We start from the raw sequence: 23,232 nt of genomic DNA on the forward strand, positions 1-23,232 counted from the left end.
GATATTATTAATTTTTCAGGCCAATGGAATGTAACTGTAAAAATGGAAATTTGAGTTAAAAGTTGCCAATATTCACTTCTATCCTTCTGGCTTTTAGTGTCCTTCTCTCTGAAAATCATCTGCTTAAGGGCTCTGCAAAACTGTGGGTGTACCACTGTTTCAGATATGCCTTGCAGTATCTCTTTACTGCATCTCATTAGAGGACGTGTTTTTATTTTGATAGTTTCTTACCATGTACTGCTGATATGGAAGAAGATCAAAGATCAAAGCCCAGGATAGTATTTCTATCTGTAATTGAATATCATTGAGAATTGAATACCATAATTTGTGGGTGCAGCCTTATAAAATTATCCTGGTTTTAGAAGTTGAAATTCCACCCCAAAAGCTCATTAAGATAAAGCAGATTGCCTACAAGGTGTTTATAGAAATCACTTTCTCATCTGCTGCAAAGTTAATGTTTTGTAGCAAATTCCATGGTGAAACCCCTTCTTTGGCATTCTTGGAACCAACACTAACTTCATCTAAGGAAAGAGCAAAATAAAATAGGTATCTCCTATTTCTTCTCTTTAGATGTGGTGTAAAAAATGCTTGTTAATCAGGAGATTATGCAGGAGGAACAGGGAGGTATGAGTAGCTAGGAATTTCTGAAAAAAAAAAAAACGGCTAGAAAGCTCTAGCAAGGCTTGAAAATATGGAAGTGAATTGGAAAACATATGAAGACTGAGTAACATATGGTTACTGAAGGAATGAAGCTAGAAACCTGATCAATACAAAAAAAATTGCCTAATGTCTTGGGTTTTTTATTCTTTATGCATTGGGATTTTCTGTTATTTATTTAAAGGCTCAGAACAGCTCTGATTGATACTAGGAACACCAGGTCTCTTTATGTTTACCGACTCCAGGATGTGAATAAAGAAAGGGACTAATTGTGAAAGGTTTTGGTGGGTATTTGTAATGCACAATGCTTTTGCACTTATGTCCCTTGCTCCAATCTACTGAGCTTTGGATAAGTGTGATACTTCAATTTTACAGACCTAATTTTCCTGAGCTGCAGTTTAATGATACAGTCACACATTCTTTATTATTATTTTTGAAAGTATTTCTCTTTGCTTTCCTTTATTCTCCTTGGTTCTGCTTCAATGCCTATTTATTTCTCCTCTGTCTACTTTTCAGGTCTTTGAGATTTCTAATCTCACAATTTCTATTTCTGTGCCTTCTCTGATCTTTGTGCTGTTAGTAGTGAAGTTTTAGTCTCTAAGTGTCAAGGACTTGATAGTCAAAAGCAAAGCAAAAAAAAACCAAAACCAACAAAAGAGCATGATGAAGGCAGTGAAGCTACAGAAATGAGAGAGGTGGAATGCAAGTCTGTTTTTCATTTAAAGGCAAAATGGTTGTGGGGGTTTTTTTTGTTGTTGTTGTTATTATGTCTTTGTGGAGAAATAGAAGGAAAATGTACCTTTGAAATTAAAAAAAAAAAAAAAAGATAAGAAAAGAAAAGAAACTCCCTTGAAAGTAGAAGGCCTGAAATAAAATTGCAAAATATCAAGCCTAACTTAGCATTCTTTACTCAGGGGTTGCCTTCATGTAACTGTTCCTTTGAAATGGTTTGCATGAATATTGTGGCACTTGGATGCAGTAGTTAGTCCTCAGAGAGGTAATGAAAGAAAATCTTGAAGGTAATTTTTTTCCTAATTTGTGGCCTGAAATCCTTGACAGAGTTATTCCTTACAACTCATATAAGAACACATATGAATGCAGTTTTTTTATGCACCATCACAGAATACAGATTCTCAATCCTAAACTTCCATATAAGATGATTTTGTAAATTGAGAGGCTCACACAATTTAAGCTCTGCTTTCCAGTTTTACATTAGAAATGCAAATTGCTGTTGCAGCCCCAGCCTCTATCCAGTCAGTAACTGTGCCCTGGTGAAAACAGGACTGGGGTTTTCACCTTCTGCTTTGCTTATGAACAGAGCCATCGCTCTGCTTCCTCATGGAATGAGGAAATCTCCTGGATCTTGGTTGAAAGGTTGTTTCACCCAGCCACGAGTTTGTGCCATTTGTATAGCTGATGACAGCATGGAACAGATGCACCTATTGCTAAACAGGGTGATTATTTGGAATGTAGGAGATTGCCTGTAATATGAAAAAACTGGTAATTTATCATTATTACATTTCTGTTTCTAAGCATAATTATCTTAATCCTGTTACAGTGCATTGAAATGAACTGTTAATTATGCTATGTAAAACATCTGCCAATTAATTTTTCCTCATACTCTTTGAAGGTTGATAGTATTTCAGTAATGTTTTGCTTTTACAATTGTCATTCACTGTTAGTTTTCTGAATTCAGAACCAGCAAGTTAACTTTCCTGTAAGCATAATGCTAGAAAAATAATAATTATCATATGAGTAAGTATTTTCTAAGGAGTGTTGTCTATTGATAAGAAGAAATTCAGAGTTAGAATTCAGGATTTCATTTCATGATTGTTGCACTCAGAAACATGGAAAAGCTTCAGTCTTCTGTTCTCATTTGTTTTTCTGTCAAATTGCTGTAAGTGAGCAGAATGTTATGAATTTAAGTGAGTGCAGGATTCGTAACAGTGACATAACAAGAGTGGTTGGTGTGTTGGAACAATATATAAATGATTAGCAGCACTGATATAAATTGCATGTGGGATTGCTTTTTATTTTCTTCTGAACTCAAACATTTGATATTCCAGTTATTACCTAAATTTCATTTTGATCACTGTGTTTTTTCAGATCCAATTGCTGTTCTTGCCATATTCTTCTATGTGTGATTCTGAGTAAATTAGCTAGCTACCCTTTTTTTGCAAGAGTTCATTGTCTGTAGGAAAGGGGTGATACTGGTCAGAGGCATTTTGTAAGAATTATGAATAGTTACTTCTGTATGCTTTTTGCTGATAAGTTTTCATATTGCCAGTATGAGAGGCAATACTAGCAAATGCCTAGAAATACATGATTTGTATTGATTATTAGGTAGAAAATTATTATGGAAAAATAGCAGTCAGTGTTGAGCTTTAAGAGGATGTGTTCAAAGTGCACGTGTGTTTGTCTTTTGCTCAGAAGCTGCTTGTATTACTTCAAGATATCTAGTCACTGGGGATGCATCCAGAGATACTTTTGAAAAGCTGTAATAAATTCTCACCACTTCCTATTTAGCACCCATATAGACCTTCAGCTTGGTGATCCAAATGTCTGAACATTGAGCCAAGATCATAGATTCACAGATGGACTAATGTCAGACTATACCACCAGCAGTGCTGTTATCAATAGGTACAGAATGATTTTATTGAAAGAGGATGTGTCTGACTGATGATTAAGCTGATGCTGTTATTTCCTCCATGGTGCTTAGGAATGCTGCAGATATATTTTTGTACCTTTTTATCTTCTAATGGTGTAAGGCACAAGGGTGATTACAATGTTTTAAAAGCATTTTTACTGCAATTTTGAGTGGTTTCAGCTAATAATTTTAATCAAGTTTTAGATCACTGCCCATGTGAAAGAAATAGGTAGTGAATATGTGATTTATGAAAGGTACTGTTGTGGTTTCAATCTTTTACCATAGGAGATACTTCAGTATTAAATAGCATGTTCTGGCACATTTATGACTCGAGATAAGACATTAATTCCTGGTGAATAATTAATATAACAGTTAAGTGGCTGTGATCATGAGTGCTTTCTGACCAGTCTGAATTTCCTGGAATGTTCAGTGATAAGCCACATAAACTTCTGCATAATGCAATACTTAGAACTGACCCTCAGGCTCAGTTTTGACTGTTAGCTGCTGGTGATTTACCTGGGATGTGGTGTGGCACATTTAAACTGGCTTTGTGCAGTACCATAGGGAGCTGTGGCTGCCTTTGGAACACTGGCATTGAAGACACTTGCTGGAAAATTCCCGGCTTCATCTAAGACAACATACGTGTCCCTCCACTGTGCCAGGGCTGTCTTAGTGCCCCCATTGCAGAATCATCTAGAAGCCACGCCCATGTGTACAAACTTGTTGATTTGGAGCAAACCTTTTTTTACTGCATCATTGCCTTTAGACTCTTGGTGTTGATTCTCCCTTGATATTAAATGCAGGGAAAATAGTGAGGTGAAATGGTTTGCCATGGTTGCCTGGAAGTTTGCAGCAGAAATAGGAGTGAGAGACAGATCCCTCTGAGGTGCTCCATACTGGCATTACTTCACGAGGAATGTGTTTCTTGCCATGGATTTATACATGAGCATTATTTCTTTTACAACTTGTTTTTCCTGTCTGTCTTTTCCAGATACTGTTTCTTTCTTTAGTCTTTCAGGTCTTGTAAATCCAGTAGGCCAGTGAGAGAAGTACAAGGATTTTTAGGGAGCTCTGTCATTAGTGTGTTGGGCATTGAAGTTTTTCTTGAAGAGGGATAGTGCAGAGAGCTGTAGCTTTATAGGCTTCTTTGGCAGCACAGACACCTACTGTGTACCTAATCCCTTGGTTTTTCACTTCTCTAGGATAAGCAAAGTGTAAAGAAACGGGGTTGGCATTACAATCACATGTTTTTGTTTCAGGATATACTGCAGGAACACAAAGTTTGAATAGAGCAGCAGTTTTGAACAGAGTATGTCAGCCTGAATAAAGTACTGTGATTATGGTACCTGCAACAGACTGCTCCCTGTGAGAAGTTCTGAGATTAAGAACCAACAGAATGTAATTTTAATGGTGTGATCAATTTTTGAAATGTAGAATCTCATTTGATTAAACCAGTTTCTATGACAGCCCAGATCAGGGTCTCGGCATTCAGGAGAGTAATGTAAGTAAAGTCAAGCAATGGACTTGTTAAAGGGAGAAGTAACAAACATGTGGATGTACTTAAACATGGGCTTTTGCAGAGCTTTGATTTCTATTCTAAATGAAAATCACATGCTAGAATTTTTGTGCTTTGGAAAAGCATTTAATTTTTTTTCTAAATCATATCTTAATCCATCCAAACCTTTAAACTGAAATTATTTTTGCATGTGGACCATCTTTTTTGATATTAAATTAAATCCTTAAAATGGACATAACAGGAAATGCAGAGGGGCTGTTTTACAGTACTTTCATGAGCTAGCATTTTTGCCTATAAATACTTACTAAAGGTAATCCACGTCTAATACACAAAAAAGTCTTCCTTGATGGGATTAAGAATAAAGCAGAGCACATTTCCCATAAAATCTCAGAATTCAGATCTAGTTTTTGATATTTAGCAGCTGCTGTTTGATTTGAATGAATGCAATCTTTGCCAGATGTGACATATTAACTTTACTAATATGACTAATGAGTCTCTGTATATGAGCAAATAAGATTCATTAGTGTTTATCTAACATATGACAAATATTAAAATTCTTAGTCTAGGAAGAGATAGAAAAAGAAAGCAAGCATAAGAATTCTGGTTGTTTAGTTGGCTTAAGCCCTGTATAATTTTATAACCAGGTAAGTAGACTCTTAGGTCCTCAAAACCTATAATGCAACACCACTGTTTGATTAAAAAAAAAAAAAAAAAAAAAGATAAATGGCCTTGTATTTCAGGTGAAAGCTGGGTTGGAGTGTGCGTGCCACTACTGGATCAGTAGGCAGGATTTTCTCTGCTGATGGAGTTGCTCTAGTTATATTCTACTTTAATGCCTACCCATGGTGGGGTGCACCAGCTCTCAGTTACACCTCCCAAGGAGGTCCCTCAGCTGCTGTTGGGGAGGTGTGTTTGAGGCCACCTACATTGCTGTTTTCAGTACCTCCAGCAGTAATACATTACATTTTTATAAGTACTAAACGTCACTCCCCACCAAACAGTTGTTGACCAAAGAAGCTTTTTTGTTTCCTTAATGCTGTTTGTTTCGTGTGTTCGACATTTGTATGGCATAGGATGAGAGTGAGTCATCATTTTTTTGTGTACCTCAGTTTAGAGGGTGGCCTGATAAGGCAGCACTGTCACCCACAACTTGAAGGACAAAACAGTTTGAGTCACCCCTGAAGTTAAGAATGTCTTTGCACAACAGCTAAGTGAAATCTCCTCTCTTGCATATATCCTGCTGCATTCTATTATGTTACAATAACACAGAGACAAGTTTTATTGGTTTCCCAAACTATAGGGCTGATGATTCCTTAGTATTGTGGGTACCTTATTAGAAATAATTAAATAATGAATGTTCTATTAAAATCTTCTAAAGACTGAAAATATCTTGGAAAAAGCTATTATGTTAGGTCAGAATTCCCCATTATTGGAACCCAATGACTAAAGTTGGGATTTTGAAATTTCCTGTAGTTTTACAACCTACACTTCCTAGAGATCTCTCACATCCACCAAACTCATCTTTTGAGAACTTCAGGTTTTCCATCTGGGTAAATTGTAAGAGAGAAGACACATTTGTGACACAAAAGGTTGATAGATGAACAAAATATTTAAACAGTGGCTAACAGGGCTGTAATGTTAGAAGGCTGGACACAAGAGAACTTGGGACAGGTAAATTGAATAGTGAATGGGGTCACTCAAGCTGTTAGGTAGTGTTTGTGCTATAGGTAATTAATCATATGAATGTCATTGTGGTGTATAGGTATACACATATAAGGCTGTGTTGTATGTGTACATGCATATATGTGTGCATTCAAGAGCTTTGTGAAAGTTTTCAGGCACACGTGTTTATATAACTGGAGATGCAGAGCTTTATTGATTGCTCTGTAAAAGGGAACAGGAGCACATTTTTGTCACAGAGTAATGTGCAGACAAGTTTCAGTGACTGAATAACTGCTGAGAAGGCAGCAGGTCTAAGCTTGCAAGAGAATGAACTTCACTGCAGAGAATGCTGCCAGACTTGTAGCAGCAGTGAGTCACTTAGGAAACCTGTCCTAACTTGACTGAAAATTGCTTCCCCCATTAGGTGGGAGGAAGGTTTCCTTTGCTGCTCAGTTTCTGTTTTCACCCATCTCATGCTGCTTATTCACCAGCTGAACCCTGGTGAGGTCCTGCAGAGGGAGAAGTCCCAAACAATAGTGTGTGAAACACAAACCCCCAGCTGCTCGAGAGAGGTGATTTTCCCACTCTGCTCCTCACTGGTGTGGCCTCACCTTGGAAATTGTGTGAAGTTTTGGGCACTGCAGGATAAGAAGGTTCTGAAGCTATTAGAGAGTGTCCAAAGGAGGGCAACGAGGATGGTGAAGAGCCTTGAGGGGAAGCTGTGTGAGGAGCAGCTGAGGTCACTTGGTCTGTTCGGCCTGGAGAAGAGGAGATCTCATTGTGATCTTCAGCATCCTCCTGAGGGGAAGGGCAGGGGCAGGCACTGATCTCGTCTCTCTAGTGATCTGTGACAGGACCCAAGGGAATGGCCTTAAGTTGTGTCTGGGGAGGTTTAGGCTGGGTATTAGGAAAAGGTTCTTCACTCAGAGGATGATTGAGCACTGGAACAGGCTCTGCAGGGCAGTGGTCTCAGCACCGGGCTTGACAGAGTTCCAGAAGCGTTTGGACAATGCCCTTGGGCACAGGCTGTGACTCTTGGGGTGTCCTGTACAGGGCCAGGACTTCGACTTAACGATCTTTCAGGGTTCCTTCCAACTCAACATATTCTGTAATTCTGTGATAAAAGGATAAAGAGGACTAGAGGCTGTTACTAGCATGATGAGAAAACTAATGGCACTCTAACTATTGAAGTCTATTTTAATGTTGTTTATAAAATTAAATCTGATTTCATGATCAGATCAGAACTTAGATAGAGGATAATGTTATGTAGAAGAGAAAAACAATTCCCCCCCCTGCCGTGGTTTATCTTATGGCTTGTTAAAATCTCTGTATATATCAAAACACTGCCATAAGTTTGCTCTAGTCAGGAAGTTTATCTTTAAATTTACAATATGTTTATGTTGTATATAAAAAGTGAAAAACTGATCTCAAATGTCGTTTAGACATTTGAGATAAGTTTATTTATCTGAAATTGATGCTAAATATGATTTTGAAGCCAAAAAAGTCACCTACATATTTTATCACCAGTCAAATTTTTATTATAAATTACATACTTGAGCAGCTTCATTCATCCAATTGAAGTCATTTCAGATGACCTTTTCCTCAGCAGCCTCTGTCTGAACAGAATATTGTTCTGCTGTTAATTGTTTTGGACATTGTGTGTGAACAATCTTAAGGGAGTTGAATTTTGTTGTTCAGGGTTCCCAGTACATAATTTTGCTTGCATGTTTACTGCTGGCCTGTCAAAATATATGACGGAATAAATTTCTCCTACAGATCAACTAATCATGAAAATAGTGTTGAGGTGTTTGATTGACATAGTGAAGCTGTAATTTAGAGAGTATCAAGATCAAATGGAAGCTACTGCAATTAAGAAGTGACTGTGTTCTCAGCTGAAAATGTTTAGTGCTGCATTTTAGATTTTTTGTGCATTTTTATGCTGTCTCATGGATGTATTAGGGAATTTCTGTGATTAATTAGATTTAAATACTTAATGTTCAACACAATTTCTGTGCAAATTTTACTCTTTTATAATAGCTGTTTTTATATTGATTGGGGAGAGTTGTTGTACATGTAATGTTTCTGTTCTCTAAAGGGCTTTGGAGAACAAAGGATTCAGCCATTATGAGATTTTGCTGGGGCTTATTTGTTTTGTTTTTGTCTTTATAACTTTGGTTCAAAATATTATACTAGCAGGCTAAAAATCTTCCTGCCCATTTCTCTGTGGCTGGCTCCTTTATGACATGCTTAGAGGTTCCTTGTCACTATGTGGTACTGCTCCAAGGTTTATATTATGAAGTTATATTGAATATATCATATGGAAGTTATATTCAATAAGACCTTCTATGATACCATGGTGTGGCACAACTGTTAAATTTGCTACTTTCATATCCATAGCACTTGAAAGTTAATAGTTCAGTGTTTATTGAAAGCCACATTTTTCATGTTTGTTCTACTTTTTTTTTTTTTTTTTTTTTGCTTTACATTCAAACATATGATACAGATGTCACACAGAGTCTGGAGGGCAAAAGGCTTCTTATGTCCCTAAAATTCCAGACACAGATATGGTGGTAAAACAAGTGTGCTTAGGTGGGAAAAACTGTAGATACCCTATGAAGTCCCTAAAGAAATTTCGCTGTAGCCTAGTAATGGTAATTTTCTTCCTTGGGTGAGTTGAGCAATTTTCTCATGCTTTCAGTACTTCTGATGCAGTGCTGAGGCTGCTGTTTCTCATTTTTTCATGAGCATGATCTGCTCACTCATGTACAGCTGCTTCAGAGTAGTTTGTTTCAGGTTTTGGCCTCACATTTCAGCTGCACACTCAGGTGTCTGTAGCATTATATTGCCTTATTTCCTTATTCAAGATTGCAGGAAACAAGCAAGCATAAGCCTCACATTAAAGCAATGCTGAACTGATAATGCAGCTCTTTGGTCTCACTGAAGAGAAGTAGGGTAGAGGCCATTAGCCAGGTCTTTGGGGATGCTTGTGAGATGCTCACTCCAATTGACCCTTTGTCATATAGAAATGCACCTGACAGGCCTGGAGACTGCTTTGCCTGAAGTTTTGGTGGATTGTTTAAAGATTAGAAAATACTGCAGGAAGAGGGAAATTGATTCTGAATTTATTTTAACAGTAGTAAACAAAATTTCAGTAAGCTTATCTGCTTTCTTGGATAAGCCGCACATCCTACCTTTGCTTTATTTCTCTTTGGCTCACAAGCTTTATTCCTACTACTGTTTATTAAGGAATATGGAAGTGAACAATGTTACAGAAAATATAAGGTAACATGCATCTGTCTCAGATTGTTTTATTCTGCAGCCATTTGACAAAATCTGCATTCAAATGTATGCTGGAGCTAGTGCTTCTGTGAAACAAGCAGGAAAATTAGGGTGGTAATTTTCCCATAATTTGGGAAACATGTTGTAGATAGAGTGTTTTTCAATAGTCACAATTCACCTTTCCATTCCTCACAGCTAGCATTGGTCATGCTGTTTGTGTGGCCAAGAGATGTGTTTGAATAGCGGGATTCACAAGCAAGCCAGCCTAGCTATGGCACGTTGATAGGGGTATTTTAATTTTTTCATTGTTATGGGGGGTTTTTTTGGGTTTTTTGATGAACCATTGTGCTTAGTTATAAGCAAAAGGAATCTAGTGCAAAGAGAAGGGCTGGTGAACACATGAATGTTCACGCTTTTAACAAGTGGGAAAAGATAAAACTCCTGTTTTTCTTCCCTCAGCTGTCGCGGCTCTCTCAGCAGTCTGATTGCCTTCCCATGTGACATTTTTGCACTGCATTTCTAGGTCAATGGTGACACAACTAGCATGCTTGTGCCCAAATTGATCATCTCAGTCTGCTGTACTCCACATGGCTTTCACATCTATCTTTGCCATAGGCTGTGTTTGCATTTCCTCAAGTCTTAAGAACCAGGGACAGCTCAGCAGGCACACGTTAACTTCTCATACGTGTTCTCACTCATATGAGTGAGCTTTGCAAATAGATCAGTGATATGGGAAAAGTTGGTATAAAATCAATGTCAGAAGCAGAGGTGACATGTCGCTAAGATTATGAAAATTTGGCCACATTAATTCTTCCAAAGAAGACCTGCTGATGCTGGACATTAGCGTGCACCTTCTGCTCTATGTTCTCTTTCTCCTTCATGTGGGTGAAAAAAACCCCAGCACAATTGGGTTCACAAGCAGAGAATCGTGTCTTTAAGGGCATGACTTTTTTTGTTAATTGATAAAGTTATAACCAAAAGTGGTTATAACTGTGTTAGGTTTGAAAGAGGATTGGAAACAAGTGAACAGCATCTACTGTAAGAGATAGGGCTGGTGAACAGCCCGTCCCTCCCATTCCTCCCTTTGGCAGAAGTCTCTTGGACATGGTCCTCAGGGCATGGCCACTTTCCTTCCTGGGTGTTGTGCTCATGCTGCTGCCCCAAGAGTGTCACTGCTCTGTGGGGACACTGCAAGGTCTCTGGTCCCAGCCTGTTGCCACCCTGCATTTGGCAGGAGGTGAAGCGTGAGGCCAGTCACCTGTGCTTGTATGGCTTTGGGATGCATGGAAAGGTGTCACTGAGCAGCTCCTTGCTGGCAGCTGTGGCAGGCCTGTGGCTGTAATTCGTGGTGGTTAAAAGCTGAGATTTTCTCAGCCAGGCTAGAAGTGGGTGTTGAGGACAGCAAAGATCCAGAGGGGTGGGTAAGAGGACAGAGGTGAGGGGCAGAGCTGGGAAAAACAGGAAAATTGGCACTCAGAGCTGGATTTGATGATAAACCTGGCAACACCAGAAAGATGTGCTTTTGCAGATCTCAGCTGTGTAGTTTTCTGTTTTTTCCTAGCACAGATAGTTTTAAATAAAATGAGGTGAACAAGTAATTTTTGAATTTAATTTTCTTGCACTTAGTTTCTCCCTAAGTCTGCAAAGCTCCATAGATGATGATGGTACTTTCAAAATTCTGTAGGTATGCAAGTAGGAAAATATTTCTTATAAGGCTCTCTTTTGGCTAATGAAATAGCAGCTTATATGTGAGTAGTATTGATGGCAGATTCAGTAATGACATGTGATGCAATTACTTTACTAGAGAGAGGAGCACTTATTTAAGATATTTCTGAACCAAGGCGTCAGCTGGAGGTGATTGAAAATACACTATTTCTGCACATTTCTTCACATAATTACTGTGGAAAATATTGTGGCATTGTAGTAAAAAGCAGAGAGTTTTGAATACTAATATCTGTAGGGGGAAGAGAATTCCCAGAGAAATGCTATTCTATAATCCCATGCTAATCTCTCCAACAGAAAGCAGAAGAAGAGGAGCTTGTTCTCACACCTGATGGCACCAGGGAATTCCTCACTTTTGAAGTTCCACTGAATGACTCTGGGTCAGCTGGGCTTGGCGTGAGTGTCAAAGGTAACCGGTCAAAAGAAAACCATGCCGACTTAGGAATCTTCGTCAAGTCCATTATTAACGGTGGAGCAGCATCCAAGGTAAGAGGGAATATCTATGTACTTTGGTCTTCTTTGGTTTTCTATAAAAAGTTATTTTGAAAATATCCATAGATTGTAGAAGAATGAGCTCTCTAGTGTTCACCAGTTGTACCGTCAGAGGTAACATTTCGATTTCTACTCGCTTGTTTGCACGTCCCAGGATTTAAACAGCCCTAACAGATTTGGGAAGGAACGAGCCACCTCTGGTACAGTTCCATTAGTATGCTGTTTGAGCAGACAGATTATGATAATAGCTTTCAGTGCAAATCTGTAATTGGAATAGACATTTCCTATAGTGGCTGCAATGGAAGCTATTATTGCAGTGTTCATTTCGCCATAAATCCTTAGGACTAAGTATAGTTGGTTGAATATTTTTCTTTTGATTTGTTTTTTTTTATTCTCTCCAGTAGACAAAGCTTCCTTTGTGTGTGTTTTATGTAACTAGCTATAATTTTTACTTTTCCAGGATGGCAGGCTTCGAGTGAATGATCAACTAATAGCAGTTAATGGAGAATCATTATTGGGCAAAACAAATCAAGATGCTATGGAAACCTTAAGGAGGTCCATGTCCACTGAAGGGAACAAACGAGGAATGATTCAGCTTATTGTGGCAAGGCGAATAAGTAAATGCAATGAGGTAATAAGCTTTTGATATCGGGATTGGCAATTTTCACTTCTGAGGTATTTGTGTTTACAGGAGATGTCATGTTTCCTCTGGGACTTGAGAAATAATATCTGAGAAGCTAAAGAAAGAGAGAACTACAGAATTATCTGAATTTCAGTGTTAGACATGCTAACGTTATTACTGATCAATAAAGTTTTTCTTTCGAGAATTTTTGTCAATGAAAAACAGGAAACACTGAATAAAACTATATTGATTTTGTAATTGGATCTCACTGTTTACGTGATTTTTTTTCAGCAGAGTTTTTTATGGAGGTCTGTTAGGTCTTTCATTTATAGACTTTGTGTTAACTGACTTGTTTCTTTGTCACTTCCAGTGTTTTTAATTAAGAGTAGAGCTCTTATATTTCATTATTATATTTTATCTAAACAAAAGTTTCACGTATAGATTCTACAAAACTTTGTCTTGGCCTTAGTTGTGGGGGAGGTTGAGCTACTGAATTCAGGGTGAAGTGGTGATTCTTCTGATGGTTTGCGACTTTTGTCTTCGCTAGTGCAATATTAATGTGTTGATGTTTTGAAATATATTCATAATTTCTAATAGTTTATCTTCTATTTAATGTAAGTAATGCTATATACTAGGAATATATGGACATATAATGAGAAGGACTGTAGATGTTGGTGAGGACTGAATTAGACTTCAGAACATATTGAGGAAAGGACTGAGTTAAATAGGATACAGCTGAATGGCATGTCAGAAAAGCATCTCTTCTTTAGAAATCTAAAAGTCAATTCTTTCATTCTTGCTAAAATAGTAAGGTCTTATCAGAAATGTTATTTCTTGATCATCATGCTTCAAAACGATGTGCACAAATTGGTTTAGTATCACTGCTCCTGCCTAGGGGAAAGAAGAATGGTTTACTTTTTAATGCATAAATCTAACCTTCAGAAATAATCAGTCCATGGTGTACTATAAAATCATGTCTGAAAAAGACACTAGGCTTTTTGAAATTGTTAAGCTCCTCTTGATTAACTGCTTATACAAAGTTTTTGTACATATGCATGTTTATATGTGCACACTGCTAGAAAGCCAGCTTGGATTGCTGCAAGCGTGTCTTGCTTAGTGTTGAAGGCATTCTGACCTTTTTGTATGTGCTGATGTTCCTTATCTAGGCCTAATTCAGACTGCCCTTTGGAGACTTTTCCTTATTTTCACCCAATTTCCAATTTGTAGATGCTACTACATATTACTACATAAAAAGGGTGAAATATTTTAGACTATTTCTGTGTTTAATATTTTTTTTCTAAAAGGATGTCGAAGATGATCCCTTTTCTCCTAGTGAAAGTCTTCTAGATTGAATGAATCCAGACTGTGTTTGTAAACACAAGGGAGGTAATCCAGCAGTCATGAAACAAAGACATTTCTCCTTGAGTGTCCAGCACAATTTTTACTCATTCAAGAGTCCCCTATGGTCCCCTATATCTGCTTGATATTTAGTACAATTTATTTTGCAGCAATCAGGTGCCAAAAGCAGCACAGCTGACTGCAATGTATGTGCTTCAAGATAAAATAACTGATTGTGGAAAAAGGTTTAGGTACACTGAAATGTACCTGCACAAGGGCAGGATAGGCCCTGTCTTTCTGGGCCTCTTTTACATTTTTGTGTGCATTTTCCCAACTCTTTAAGAAGCTGGCAAGATCAGCTATAATGATTAGGAAAGCATTTATATGTCACTATTGCTGTGGTAATCATCTCTACAAAGTAATTTTTTAAAGTAATTTTTCCTAGGAATTATTGCTTTTATCACACTTATCCAAAGGAAATACAATGTCAATACTGTTTGCATATTTTAATATGATGAAAGGATGACTTGCATGGATATAAAGCTGTTTACCTGCTGAGCTGGCAATATGCAAGAAAAGTCACTTTTCTGGAAGTCTTGCAATGCCCAGACTTCAATGAAATGAAAAGCAAAGAGCTTTTTTTCTTGGTATTTTGCAATTAAACCCTATATCCTCTTTCAAGAATGTGACCAATTTAAGCTTTAGATATTATTAAGCTGACGTAGCACTGATAAGCTGTGATAATGTTATTTCTGAATGTTGCAGGAATACCATCTATGAGTATGGTATTCAGTCAGCTCAGTCCTTCAGCAGTGGCTGTGGGGCCTGAGAGCTGGCTGGAGACAGCACTGCCTCAGTGGCTGGCCTTGTCTTGGCTATATTATTCTTCATTTAGCAACACAGATTACATAGACATCCTGGTATACAAATTTTCCCCTTGGAACATTCCAGTAACAACCACCAGGAAAGATTTTTAGTATTGGAACACAAAACGAAATGACATTTGACTGGTGGCAAATTCAGGAGCTTGCAGATTGGAAGCATAAAAAGGGCACACCCTTATCTTAATAACTCCCACCTTTTATCACCATAGAAACACAGAATCATTTTAGATTAAACACTATTGACTCCAACCATTAACCCAGCACTGCCAAGTCCACCCCTAAACCGTATTGCCAAGTGCCACATCTACACATGTTTTAAAGACTGCAGGGATGGTGACTCAGCCGCTTCCCTGAGCATCCTGTTCCAAAGCTTTAATCTACTTTTCATGAAATATTTTCGTTAATATCCAGTCTAAGTCTTCCCTGGCACAACTGGTGACTGTTTCCTCTTGTCCTATCACTTTTTACCTGGGAGAAAGCACCAACCCTCACCTGTCTAAATCCTCCTTTTAGGCAGTTGTAGAGACCAAAAGGTCTCTCCTTTGCCTTCCCTTTACTCCAGGCTAAATGCCCCCGGCTCCTCAGCAAGGTGGGTTTACTGGTTTAATTAAATATAAAAAGAAATGTTCAACTTTTGAGAAAGTATTTCCCAGTGTTTTCTATGCTCTTCTCCCTCTTTTTGTTCTTCAAAGGAGTCACCATAAAAAACCAGCAGATAAAAATATCCAGTTCAACTGATTTCTTTCCTTTGTTGATTCGGCATTGTATGTGCCCACTTTGTAGACAAAAACATAGCTTTGTTTCTTTTTGGTCTGAACTACAGTTAAGTTGAGCTGGTTTGGTGTTATTTCCTTTTGTGTGTCACCAAGAGCCGTGTTCACTGTGCTCTGTTCCAGTGTTCTGTGAGGTCAGGTCTTGGCTGATTCCCTGCCACACCATGGAGCACCCACAGGTGTCTCAAAAGAAATCTGTGCAAGGGGTGATAATGCCAGTGCAGAAATAATTGTGCTAAACATCTGGATGATAAAAGGAGTTGCTCTCTGGATGATAAAACATCCCACAACAAAATAACAGCAAAAAGAACAGTAAAACCCCAAGCCTTTTTTTCCCATGCCTTCAAGTCCAGCAATTGTTTTGCATTTGCAAAGTCAAACAGACTTCCTTTGAGATAGACTACACAGTCTGCTTCTTTCTTCGGTAAAACTGAGTTTGAATTGGATTTTTAAGGCAGTTAGTGGTATGAAACTGTTCTTTTAGTTTTAATGTCAATTCTCATAATCAGCCCTCAGAATTGCTGAGAAGGAAGAATTTATTTTGCAGCACGATTCCGCAGATTGGTGTTTCTGCATGTTTCAATTTACACTAGATTTTTGTGTACTTTTTTTTTGTTTGCTGTCTAGATGTGAGTAACAGAACCTCTGTTGTCCTGGGTTGAGAGAGGCAGAACAGTTACTCCTGATCTGCTGCAGAGGCACTGTCTTTGTCAGAGAGTTTTCTTTGGCTTCTTGAACATGAAGCTGTTTCAAAACTTTGTGAAGTGACCTTGGATACTCCTTTCCCATGCCATCATTATTCTCAAACAGCTTCACAAGTTCTCATGTTGTAAACTAAGCCTTCAGAGCAATTGTAGTAACAATGTAAATGTACATAAACACCATAAGAGTATTATCTTGCTTCAGAGAGGCAGGGAGGAGATCATTTATATCATCAGCCCTTCCATAACTCTAGAGTCAAAAGAGACCAGAGACTTCCCAGAAGGTAAAAAAAGATTTTGTGCTGCTGTGGTTTTGCTGAAGATTTGCCTGTAGGAAGAATTTTCATTGACTCACCAAAAGATAGTGTGTAATCCATCTAGGTTTTCAAGGGAATTGTCTTGTAGTAAATATTGATATAAGCATGGAGTGTTAGCTATGAATGAACTCTAAGCCAAAGCTGTGCATCTGAGTTTTTCTCCTGTTTGCATTATGTCTATACAGAGTACAGCAATGTAGACTTCTGCAAGCTGCACTACTACAAACCTTGCAAAACTGCATTTAATATCTCAGCCACTCCAGACAAAATCACACACTGAATATTTGATGGACATGGTTAGATTAGTGTAACAAAAATATTTATTTTGGGATTTGGCTATATCTGAGGTTCCCTTGCCCCCCATTTAAATAAAGTTAAGCATTCTGTTCTGTTCTGTGTTTTCACCTTCCAGCCTTGCTTGTTAACTCATCAAGTTTCCTACATAAGCATGGAGAGAGTCTTTAAGACACATTTCCAAAGCTGTAAAAACAGTGGGGAAAAATGGAGAGAATAACAATAATATTGACTCGATATTCTTATATGGCCAGTTTTTAACACCTCATTTTTCAAAAGAGGCCGCCATCAGCTTTTTAGATCTTTAACTCAGCCTTGAAATTTTTTAAATTGCTCAGATTTTAGGAGAAACAGTGGAGTTCCTTGTGCTGTGTTCTGTTAATTAGTGATGCTGTTGTGATTAGCCTTTATGGGCAAACAGCTGGCGGCTGCATCGCCAGAACGTGCTCAGCACTCAGGCACAACTGCCAGGCACAGCCCTGCAGCTGGTGGCTCCATGTGCTGATTCAAGAAAATAAAGGTAATTGTTACTTTTGGAACCCTGTGCTTTTTAGTCCTGCAACCTGGACAGCTTAGAGACACAGATTGCTTGTCTGCACTCTGTTCATGTCACAGGCAGGCAGCACTTGTCTGCCATTAAGTGAGAGAGTGTCACCATTTTACTCAAAATGAGAAATTTCAAGGGTTTTTAAGGGTTTTTCTTGTTTAGACCTCCCCCTTTCTTTTTTTTTTTTTTTGACAGAATGAATGTTTTGCCAAACCTGCCTGAAATGAAGCTTTGCAAATGATTTGCAGATCCCCAGATTTCTTCATGCATGTCTGTTCATTTTTTTCTCCCTTTAAAAAAGAGCAAACTGTGAAGCAGTGTCCTGATTCCAGACCGTATAAGGACCTCATCATTCATTATATAAATCGACTTACAGATCAGTGAGACTTTGCAAATGAGTGGTTTCATTATAAAAGAAACAAGCAAGCATCTTTTCCAGTGTGTGTGAAAAATAAAATATTCAGCATCATTTTCCCCTGCATGCATTGCCGAGTTAGCTACATTGAAATGTAGGTGACAGGTTTGTTTTTTCTTTCGCACTAGATTAGTCTTGTGATGACCTTTTGGAATTTACCTGTCAAAAAGTCTTTAGCATCTCCTCCAAACACAGTGATTTCCCTGTTCATTCCCATCTCCAACTCATTGATAAAGCTGTTTATCAACTTAAGCTATTCCCAGCTCTGATTCCTAGGGGAATCTACAACTCTTTTCCATCCTGAAGATCAATCTTTGTGTCCAATTCTTTAGCCAGTTTTCAACCCAGAAAATGAAAATTTAGTCAAGTCCTATGAAAACTTAGTTTCTTTAATGCCTTTGATATTGACGCCTTGATATAGTCTAATAGTATTTTAAAAGTATCTGTGTTGGAAAATGAAGCTGTAGTATTTTGGACATCTTAAACACAGTGCATAGATAAGAAGGAAAAAAAAAAGCCTGGAGAATAATTCTGTGTGACAGAGCTTCAGCATTCTGAATGCAGTGTCATATATAGCAAATTTGTGTACTGACTTCTTTAACATCCATAACGCTTGCATTCCTATATTTGGGCAATTTATTTTCTGAAGGAAAAAGGGAGTCTGATTCTTGTTTCATTTAAAAAAAAAAGTTTGTTTATGCTTTGAATATTTTGGCACTCTTCTTGTGCATAAGCCTTTTTCATATTTATGTACATAACTTCAAATAGGATGGATGGTGGTGTTTAAGTAAAAGGGACTGCATTATTTGTCCTTTTATCATCTAGATAAGCAGCAGCTGGGCTAGCTGGTACAAGCAGTACTTTAGCAAACAGCTGTTTTTTATCTAAATGACAAAGGGTCAGGGTAGAGCCTTTTTTTTATTAAAAAAAAATTAATCTGGTTTAATTTAAGAGAATGGATAGAAAAGGAGCTACAGGCAATCTGTAGCATGGGAGGTTTTATTGCATTTTTACAAATATCATCATTTAGTACAGATCAGTGCTAGGATCCAGAGAGGGAGCACTCTCTTTTCAGTCTAGAGAGAAGAAAAATCAGGAGATCTTTACCAGTCAGTGTCTATAAATACCTGATGAAAGTAATAAAGTAATAAAGAATACTGATCCAGACTCTTCTCAGGGCTGCCCAGTGCCAGGACAAGAAGCAACAGGCACAAACCAAAATACAAGAAATTTCTTTACACATAAGAAAAAAAAAATCCTTCTTAGAGGTCAGCGCTGGAGCAATGTGCCCTAGAGGTTGAGGAGTCTCTGATCTTGGAGATATTCAAAACCCAGCTGGGCAGAGCACTGTGCAACCTGCTCTTGCAGACCTTGCTTTGAGCAGGAGGTTGGAATGGATTCCTGTGGTTTCATCCACCCTCAGTTGGTCTGTGGCTCTGGACACACCAAGGGGTGCTCCAGCAGCTGTTGATAGAGGGCCAGTTGCCACATGGATTTCTTTCCTTGCCAGGCCTTTAATGGAGCTAGGAATTTGTACAGCTTTGTTTATGTTGCCCACTCTTTATCAGTCGATCAAATCAAATTATACCTGATAGCACTGAGGGTGGCTAAGAGAAGGAATTAGAATGTGTAATTCCAGCTCTTTATTAGAAATGCATCACGAAGAACAAGTCTATTTGAACTGCAGTCTTGCTTTGTACTGTTGGACTGTCTTGCCCACAACAACAGTTTGCAAATTCTATGTTTCTTTTCTTGCACAGACTTTCTGTTAACAATGTAAGGAAAAGGCATTTTGGGTTTTTTTGTGACAGCCAGTTGTCTAATTTTTGGTGTTTTATAAAAGGCATTGTATCTTCTGTAAAATGTTTGTGTAGCTGCCTGTCAATGCCTTTGTTTAAACTCATCTTTTGAGATGCTAATTAAAAATTGATCAAATTTTACTCATGGAAATTATAAAATATGTGATTCACTTTACAAAACATGGCCATATAAATGCAACACTCCTGCTATTTCTTTTATTTATTGTGGACTTCGCTGTATTACCAGGAATGAATTTCTATATATTTCTTTGCTTCTGAACCATCTTCTTGTCAGTGTCTTTCTGAAAATCTCTTGAGATCTTTCTACAAATGAATCTGAAAGTTGATGGCTTGTCACACGAAGGACTGTGTGATATTGCTCACTAAAAGCTGGACACTTGTTACATAAAGTCATCAATATAGCACTGGGAGAATAAATCCCAAAGCACTTTGATATTTTCTCACCTTATTTAAAGGCAGTGAAATAAAGGGTAGTTCATAATTTAGTACCTTTATCATGCAAGTTTAAGCTCTCAAGCAGTCTAGTGTTGCTATGCTCTTTTTTTTGTGAAGTGTTTAAGAAGTTAACATTTCATTTCAAATGTGCCTTAGATTCCTTTATAACAGAGTCTACAAATATTGTTTAATTTACTTTTCAGTAAAGCTGTCAGTTGTAATCTGCAATTTAAAAAAACTAATAAAACAAATCCTCATTTCACAATTTAAACCTTATTGAGTCTAATTCACTTGCACTGCAAGTTTATTATTCTCCTGCAGCTTGACGTGCCTCCAATTTTAATTGTGTTGACCCTCCGATGCAGTAAATCTCCCCGGTGCTTATCAAACTGGGAGAGATAAGTCTACAGTTTGGAACTTCATTAAATATCTCATTTATATTAAACAGATGATGGCTTTGAACAGAAATAATAATTTTTACAGAGTCTGAGACCTCCCGATCGCGGTCTCCTTGACCGTAACGCGGCGTTGCGCAACCCTCCGCCCCCGTGCCCCGGGCGTCGCGCCAGCGCCCGTGTGTCAGGAGTCATCCGCCCATTGGGCTCACTTCAAAGCCTCTGCTGGGGACAAAGCCCAGGGCTCTGTAGCCCTTGAAGGAGATTTTTAAAACTTTTTCATAGCATGCATTTCTTAGTCGTCTGGGGAGTGCGGGCGGAGTGATTAATAATGGGCAGCTGTTTCAAAAACTAAAAACAACCAATATGTTGCTTGTTATTGTAATTGCTGAAACTATGAACTACTCCTCTTGTGCTCGTTTGGAGATCAGTCAGTATTTGGAATAAGCATTTTCAGTGCCTTCAAATAGTTTGCAGCATAGTTTGAGTATCTGGTCCCCCCTGTATTTCAATATGTATGAAACAAATGCTGTGGGGTTTGTGTAAGGACACTGCTTTTAAGATTTAACTATTTGCTTCAATATGAAGAGGCGTGTTGGTGAGAAGAACTAATGCTTTGATACCTGAGTTCATGCTACTTTTCTGCAAAATACATCTACTTTGAATAGTTGTTTTCTTTGTAATAGAACCAAAGTCAGCTCAAAACATTCAGGTGAATTGGTTTAATGGTCTTCGCAAAGTGCCTTTAAGCATTACTGAGAGGACAGTAGGGTGCTGGAGCCCAGGTGAACCAAGAGGCTTAGGGGCAGCAGGAAGGCTGGATGGCATGAGGATTGGGCAATGGTGTGGGGAGTCTCTTATCTGTGCAGGGAGCAACTGGGCCCTGCTACATTGGGCGTCCACAGTGACCTGTGAATACACAGGTACTCATTCTTCTCATTCCTGGGGGCTGTGCTGACAGCAGAGCTGTGCCTGATGGGCTTGCTAAAACCAGGTAGATGATACCAAATTATTTTCTTTGCCTCTCTGGGGTGCTGCGTTCCCCTGAGCTCTGATTCTCTGGGGCTCACCAAGGAGAACTTGACTTTTTCCTGTCCTCTTGAAAAATCTGAGAGGCAGCTGTAGGAAAACAAGGGATGACCAGCTTCTGCAAGCAATGGCTGGGCTGAGAAGATACTTTGGCAGTCCTCTGAAGGAGAGCACCTGGGGTGGGCAGGAGGCTGTATATGCAGCCTTTCTCTTTTGTGTGCACGTGGCCAAGCAGCCTGTGTCCATCTCTTCCACCACATACTTCATCTCTTGTGATGTCCTGGAGAGTCTGGCCTCAGTTGTGGTGGGCAGGGACCTGTCGGTTCCAGGGCTTTGAGGGCTGGGGTGGAGGGCACCCCAGGTCTTGCCAGTTCTGCTTTTGTGTCTCTGCCTGGATGCTGCAGCAAGAGATTAGAGGAGCTTCCAGGCTGAATGAAGCATGTAAGATCTCTTTACTCTGCAGTCAGGAAAGACAGAGCAAAGAACTCAAAAATAAAAATTGCATTGAAGTCTGACAACTTTTGTGGTTTTTTTCTTTTGTTCCTAATTACAAAACTTCAGAGTGTGATGATTTCATTTGAAAGCAAGTTGCACCACTGTGGCGGCAGCAGCGCGATTCCAAATGAGAGTTCCTGTTCCATGCTCCTGACAAGGGCCTTGTTGTGTTCAGCTGTCAGTGTGCAGAAGATGGCCCAGCTGTCTGCTGATGGCATTGGAAACAGCCCAACTGTCTGTTTAACAAAGAGACACCAAAATGGAATAGGTTTTTTTCACCAATTTTCTGTTGAAGGATTTGAAATTTGACAGGGCACCATGGGGGGTGCAGTGTAAAGGGGTTAGAAAGTTGGTCATTAGGCAGAGCTGTCATTGCAAATTATTGCTGTCCAGGATGAGAAGTTCTAGCTCATTTGGTGCTCAGACAGGTCTAGGCCTTAGGCAATTTGTTACACTTCCCCCATGTGGTTAAGGGGACCCCAGGCACTAATTTTCCCCTCTCTTTGCAGTTGGAATCACCTGGGAGCCCCTCCGGGCCAGAGCTGCCCATAGAGACTCTGCTGGATGACCGGGAGAGGAGGATTTCCCACTCCCTCTACGGCGGGATCGAGGGTCTCAACGAGTCACCCACAAAGAACGTGGCATTGGGCAGGATAGTGGGTGAGTCAAAGCAGCTCTGCTAAGCAGGGCATGTTTTATTTCTCTCTGTGATTCACTGAAGGGTGGTTAATGTGTTATGTGGGAATTGGGGACATGGAGGTTGCACTGACCAACTTAAAACGTGCCTTAAAATTCTTCTGTGCAAGCCTTCTGGATAGTTAATGTGAGGAAGAAGGTAAAGTGGGATTCTAAAGTAAATTTTGCATCCTGTGACAGGTCATAGAATGAATAATAGTAGCATTTAACATGGTCTTTCAGTGTCTGGTTTGGGACAATAAATTATCGGTCGGTCTAGGCTCCATGTTGCTTCAAAGTCAGTGACTCATGGGAATTCATAATTTTTTCCCAGTATTTCTTCTCTGTTTCAGTCCTTCTAAAATACAAAAATAAATAAGGCAAACTTGCATTAATTTATGCTTATTAGGGGACTTATTAATTTATTTGGATATTTGCTTTGTAGGACACCAATTTTAAAACCTCATAACTAATTATGAGCATCCCTTGTCTAGATTCTATGCCCTGCCATCTGCAT

General features: G+C 38.8%; 1 protein-coding gene across 13 annotated transcripts in view; it reads left to right on the top strand.

Moving 5' to 3' along the window:
- Positions 1–23,232, top strand: part of PARD3 (par-3 family cell polarity regulator) — a 447,781-nt gene that overhangs the window by 257,088 nt on the left and 167,461 nt on the right. For all 13 annotated transcript variants that reach the window (XM_059840275.1, XM_059840315.1, XM_059840296.1 and 10 more), the window contains 3 exons: positions 11,781–11,969; positions 12,436–12,606; positions 22,550–22,700. In XM_059840275.1, coding sequence (XP_059696258.1) covers positions 11,781–11,969; positions 12,436–12,606; positions 22,550–22,700 — 511 coding nt within the window. The remainder of the gene's footprint in view (positions 1–11,780; positions 11,970–12,435; positions 12,607–22,549; positions 22,701–23,232) is intronic.

Source organism: Haemorhous mexicanus, chromosome 1 (assembly GCF_027477595.1).
Source record: "Haemorhous mexicanus isolate bHaeMex1 chromosome 1, bHaeMex1.pri, whole genome shotgun sequence".
Classification (NCBI taxonomy): Eukaryota; Metazoa; Chordata; class Aves; order Passeriformes; family Fringillidae; genus Haemorhous; species Haemorhous mexicanus.